General features: G+C 35.7%; 1 protein-coding gene across 2 annotated transcripts in view; it reads right to left on the bottom strand.

Moving 5' to 3' along the window:
• Nucleotides 1-3,450: 3,450 nt before the first annotated feature.
• The window catches only part of Ric1 (RIC1 homolog, RAB6A GEF complex partner 1), a 103,130-nt gene continuing 100,074 nt past the window's right edge, over nucleotides 3,451-6,506 (bottom strand). For both annotated transcript variants that reach the window (XM_008851190.3, XM_017802740.2), the window contains exon 26: nucleotides 3,451-6,295. In XM_008851190.3, the coding sequence (XP_008849412.1) occupies nucleotides 6,007-6,295 (289 nt within the window). In that variant the 3' untranslated portion in view covers nucleotides 3,451-6,006. The remainder of the gene's footprint in view (nucleotides 6,296-6,506) is intronic.

Below are 6,506 nucleotides of genomic sequence, written 5' to 3'. Positions count from 1 at the left end.
TTTTTTTTTCAGTTTGTAGCCACCACATGTGTGCTGGGAATTGAACCCAGGTCCTCTGCAAGAACACTCAGTGCTCTTAACCGCCAAGACATCTCTTCAGCCACTTGTTGAGGTTAAGTTTTTTTTAATTTATTTTTTATTTTGTGGAAGAGGCATTTCATTACAGCTTTAACATACTCAATAACAATTTACAGAGCCAAGATACATCTCTTTCAAAAGTGGCTATAAAATTTTTAGGTTCACAGTTATAGACTATTGAACTCAGTATAAGCCCTATAAGACATAAAATTTAGTGAGTTTTTAACCTTTAAAAAAGATCTCCATTTCATTTCAAAATATACTGTTTCTTACAAAAAGACTCATTGTTTTCGCTAATAACACTTAAATGTTGGCACATGTGTCTCTAATCTGTATGTATCTGATTATCACTAGTCACAGTTGGTTGCACTCAGATCCTTGGCACCTGTGTATGGATATAGGATGGACAAGTACTGGGGAATGTTTGAGGGTGCCAACACCACAGCAGACAGCAGAGAAGACAGAGTAAAAGGGCCCCCGGGGGTGGCTATGGGAGGGTGCCATCTGGGAAGTGGGTGTATAGATGAATAAGATTGTTTGGGATGTTCTGTGTGATATACACACACAAAAAGAAATCAACAAATTTTAAAAATGAGTTCTATTTGAGGAGGAAGCATAAAAATTTATGTCAAGTTAATTAGTAGAGGTAATAAACATTACCATTGAAATCTACCCGATGACTTTATAAACATACACAGGTGCCAAGGATCCAAGTGCAAATGATTATGACTAGTAATAATTAGATACATACAGATTAGAGATGCATGAGCCAACGTCTCAGCATTAGTAGCAAAAACAGTGAGTCTGTAAGAAACAGTATATTTTAGAATGAAATGGACATCTTTTTTGAGGGTTAAATACTCATTAAATTTTATGTTTTACAGGGCTTATACTGAGTTCAATATTGTAAAACTATTGATTCAACAGCGAACCTAGAAATTTTATAGGCACTTTTGTAGGAGCTTTGTCTTTGCTCTGGAAACTGTTATTGGGCATGTTAAGGCTGTAATGATATGCTTCTTCTAAAAAAAACTAAAGAATAATATTAAAAAATGTAGGAAACAGCATATCTTGAAATGGAGATCTTATTTACAGGGTAAAAACACATTCAATTTTATATCTTACAGGGTTGATACTGAGTTCAATATTGTATAACTGTATTCATTTAACCGTGAACCTAAAAATTTACAGCCACTTTTGAAAGAGATATATCATTGCTGTGTAGTGTGTTACTGAATATGTTAAAGCTGTAATGAAATGCTTCTTCTAATCATGTGGTTATTAAATTTAAAAAATGATTAAAACAATTTTTCAAAGCATTAAAAAAAAAAAACGGAGGGAACCATACTAGTCCAACAACCTACTGACAAATCATACATACAACTAAATCAAAGAATATATGTCTAGGCAAGGTTTATCTGAGAACGTCTGGTCTCTACCCAAGCTTTATCTATATGGCACATGATAATTAAAAGTACCAGACTGGTGGAACTAACCTTCTTGGATGCTTAACAAACATACTTTGAGGCCTATACTAATTTGGTCAGAGGGACATAAAGGACAGTTTTTACTCCTTGCCCTCCTAGGTTGACTATGTTCCAGGGGACTATGGAGCATTTCTCAAAATGTCCTGTAACTGTGGTGAGTCACCTGTCCTCTTGATCACGGAGGCCGTGGAGACCCCACCAGATGGACTTGGACCAGTGTCCAGTGTACAAAGAGGGTCAACATAGAGGTACCATTTCCTCCATGCTTCCAAGTGAAGCCAGCCATGGTCGAGTAGGGCATTTGACTTATCTTCACATTGATGGAACTGGTAAAAGAAAGGAGCCAGGGGTTCCTCTGAAGCCCATGTGACCCCTGAAGAACAGATCCTCAAATGACCTTAAGAGTAAAAATAAATTGGTTTATCCGGGCCAATTGTAGGGTCTTAAACACTCAAAAGGAAAGTATAACCAAAGATTAAAGGGGTCAATATAATTTTTCAAGAGTCCATATGTATAGTTAAAGGCTACACAGCAAAAAACAATGCCAGACAGGAGATACCTTCCTTTGAGTTACTGGCTAAGGTGGTACAAGAGACTCCTTGACAGTAACCCAGCATAGAACTGGGAAAATGGACAGGAGACCCCAATCTTATCTAAAGGAATATTAACAACTGATTGTTGCTAGATGAGGAACAGCTGATCTTCCTAAAACAAGGATCTCTAGGTAGGCTGACTAGATTCAGTAGTTGGACAAGCACTGGAGAATGGCTAGGGGTGCCAACAACACAGTGGTCAATAACAGAGATGACACAGTATATGGGCTCCAATGTGTGTGGGGGAGGCTATGGGAGGGTGCCATTTGGGAAGTGGGTATATAGATGAATAAGATTGTTTGGGATGTTCTGTATGATATACACACACACAAATCAACAAATTTAAGAAATGACTTATATTTGAGGAGGAATCATAAACATTTACTTCATGTTAATTAGTAGAGGGGATAAACATTACCATTGAAATCTACCTGATGACTTTATATCCATACTCAGGTGCCAAGGATCCGAGTGTAACCGACTGTGATGTGACTAGTTATAATCAGATACATAGAGATTAGAGTCACATGTGCAAACATCTAAGCGTTAATAGCATTAAAATTGAGTCTGTAGGAACAACATATTTTAAAATGAAATGGAGATATTTTTTAAAGGTTAAAAACTCATTCAAATTTATGTCTTACCAGTTTATACTGAGTTCAATATTGTATAACTGTATTAATTCAACTGTGAACCTAAAAATGTACAGCCACTTTTGAAAGAGATGTATGCTTGCTCTGGAAATTGTTATCGAATATGTTAAAGCTGTAATGAAATGTTTCTTCTAATCATGTGGTTATTAAATTTAAAAAAAATAGAATTACTAATATATGAATGTTCACAGTGTTAGGAGAAGCTGTCTGGTCTATACCCTTCTGTTTGCTGAGTGAGCCTATAGTATGCATACTTTTCTATCAGTTCTTTACTGTGAATATTTCCATGTTAGGAACTATTCTTCTAATATTGTCAGCAGCCACTGTGATGTTTCCATTCTATATCTACATACAAACATTTCAATAAATTTGTCTGAATTTCTAGCTATTTCATTCAGAAGAACTTTGGAGTGAAAAATGAAAAAAAAATGAATCTCAAAGAGTTTACTGGTGTCTTTTAAAGTGTTTTCTCATGATAAATGCACATCAATTTTAAGTTAATTTTTGTATAGATATTCAGTTGACTTAATATGATTTCATTTTTGGGTTTTTTTGAGGTTTTTATTGAATTTTTGATGGAAATATTTTTGTGGCATTTAATATACATATACTTTTTTCTATTAACCTGAGATAAACAAGTTTACATAATGATTTTATTACCCTTTACCAAGGGGGGAAAATACACATTACAGAAGCAGCAGCAACTTTAATTACAAGCAAAGGTTTTTTTTTTTTTTTTTAATCTCCAAATGATTTGTTTTGGTGTTAGCAAGTAACTTAAATGTACATAGAAACCTTCAAATAGTTATGCTGAATATTTAACTTCATTAAAATATGGCTTATACAGTTGATGAGTTTTGAACCAAACAATACAGCACAATGATCCTTACAAAAATGATGTAACAATCAAAAAGAAATTTTCTTAAACTTGTCAAATTTATTGCCTGGGTGTTTCCTCGTTCTACTAGTTGAACATTATTTTATGAAAAATTCATTCCCAGCCTAAACCATAGGAGTAACATTAACTAATTGGTACCCTGCTTTTACAATTGTGAGATGGCATAGTAGCGCATGCTTATAATCTTAGAGACTAGGGCAGCTGAGGAGTTACAAAATGGTGGCCAGCTTGGGCAATTTAGCAAGACCCTGTCTCAAAAAAATGGGGAGAGGGATGTAACTCACTGGAGCACTTACTTAGCATGTGGAGAGGCCCTGGTTCAATCCTCAGTATTGCCCTACTCCCACCCCAAAATGAGATAACTCAGCAGCACAGTGCTTTATTTAAGACATCTGAAAAGACCACTGCTGCTCATAATGGTAAGTAATTTTTATTAACTGAATATTCACACTAGAAATTGACTAAATACAAAAGGAAATGCTGGTTCTTTCTAATGGAATAAGACAGAAGAAATTTCAGTTTAGTTTTTTTGTTGCACTGAATGTACTTATGTAGGAAACATTTTCTATTTTAAAATTCAGAGACAGGTCGGTGGTTTGAGACAAAGACTTAAATAAAAGTAGCACCAGAAGGACCAGGTACCAATATTCACATATTTCACCCATTCAGGAGTTTTATTATGTGAAATTATTGCACTTCTAAAGTAAAAAGTAAATAACAGGAAATTACCAAATGCAGTAATTTTAAATAGTTGGTGAATTTTGAAATAAGTAATTTCAAAACAATTTTGAGTTTCCTGTAAAGGAAGGTGGCTAAGACAACTAGATCTACCTCTTTAAGAAGAATAGAAGGCTGAGCTGTATTCCTAAACTACATTTTCACTATGAGAAGGGAGGTTGTTTTACATAGTGGTACGAATTTGGTCCACATCAAATATACTGTTATTATAAAAATAAACAAGATTTTGTAAAAAATAACATTGCATTCCTTGTTCAAATTGCACAGTACAAACAAGCTATCTAAATTAATACTGTTATTAATTAGAATTACATACAGTGGATATGTGTTTAGTCTGAAGCAATTAAATATGTAGTTCTGCTTTCATAATGTATGAAAAGTAAAATTTGTCATGTCTAGAAATACATAAAATATCTTTAACTTTACAATGAAGAATTTACATACCAATTTTTAGTAGCTGTGATAATACAGGATCCCACAGTCTATTTACATAAAAGCCCATTTTTTATTCCATTTACAAAAGCAATAAATAAGAAACTACATTAATTTGCACAAAACCTGTTTCACTTCATGATCAGTGGGACCACTTCTGTTACTTTACAACTAAGCCAATATGCCTTTCTTCCTTTACGCAGACCACTCATTTTGGAAAGAAGGACAAGTCTTGCCTTTATTCCAACAGTGAGGACAGTCATCCAGAACCCAGCGTGAAACCTTACAGATTAGAATACAAGCCTTAAAAATATGGACAGCGTCTTTGAGTATATTTACATTTACCTAACAGTATTCACAAAAAGATTCAGGTCTTTAATACAAAATAGTTTAGTGGTGTGTCAGCATAATTGATAAGAACCCCTCACCCTCTGCCCACACTGATCTAGTAGGAATCAAGCTTGCTGAAACAGGCACATTAACTCACAGGTAAATAGCTTCCATCAATCCAGGGTGGCAGTGAACAGAGTAGCAAAGCCAAAGGATCTCTATCCACTGACCCCATATTGTGTGAGGGTAGGCATCTATTTAAGGGACCAATTATGGAGTCCTCAAACTCTATCCAAGGAAGCAAACAAGTAGCTCAGGTACCTGATGAGCTACAGCAAGCACCTTAGCATTTATTTAAAAGAACAGAAAAAAGGAAAAAAAAAAAACAAAAAAAAACAAATAAAAAACCCCACCAAAACAAAACACCAGCAGTCTAGACACATACCGGATGGCAAACAAGCTTTACATGGTGTAAAAGTATGTCTACCTGAGGGAAAAATAATTTCTCTAAGAGCTACTAACCTGTGGATAAACCAAAATATTCTATGCTTACATCTATATAATATTCTTTATTCCCTTCTACTGCAGCTTAAAATTTTCTTATGAACGATGTGTTATTTGATATCACTTTTTTTGTGGAGTCAAAGAGATTTATAGGAAGAGTTCATTAAAATGTAATACTTTACCAAAGAGTTTCTGACCCGAGTTCTTTTCCCTGTTCAATCATTCAAGCATAGTGTACTCAGTTGCACGCTGCTGCTAATTAATACTGCCTGTTGTGATGTTGCTCACCATTGTCAGGACACAGAACAGTCATAAGCCCCATCCCGAAATGGTTCATCTTCATCTGTTTGAGTTGTGTCCTCCTCTTTCCGGCTGACCATGCTGCTACCCCCATTCTCGCTTTGAGGGATGCCTCCATGGCTGGAAGAGCCCCTGTTGTCCTCTGCCCGGGGGCTGGTCTGTTCAGCAGTCTTACCCACTGTTACTGGCTGGAAGGTGTCAGGCTGGACTTGCTCTTCGGTTATTTCATTGAGCTTCTGCAGTTGTGGCTTAATGATATTTAAAAATGGCTTATATCCAGGGCTAAATAAAGGGGAAAAAATTAGTTGTCACGTGTCATAATTCAAAGGGCTTGGTTGAGGAGATGGCTCAGTCAACAGTGTTTATTGTGCAGGCATGAGGTCTCAGTTCAATCTCTAGCATCCACATAAAAAGCTAGTATAGTGGAACACCCTTGTAATCCCAGCACTGGAAGGAACAGATAGGCTCCTGTGGGGCTTATTGACCAAACAGT

Source organism: Nannospalax galili, unplaced genomic scaffold, assembly GCF_000622305.1.
Source record: "Nannospalax galili isolate Female #2095 unplaced genomic scaffold, S.galili_v1.0 scaffold86, whole genome shotgun sequence".
In the NCBI taxonomy this organism is placed as follows: domain Eukaryota; kingdom Metazoa; phylum Chordata; class Mammalia; order Rodentia; family Spalacidae; genus Nannospalax; species Nannospalax galili.
This window is presented reverse-complemented; position numbering and strand designations above follow the sequence as displayed.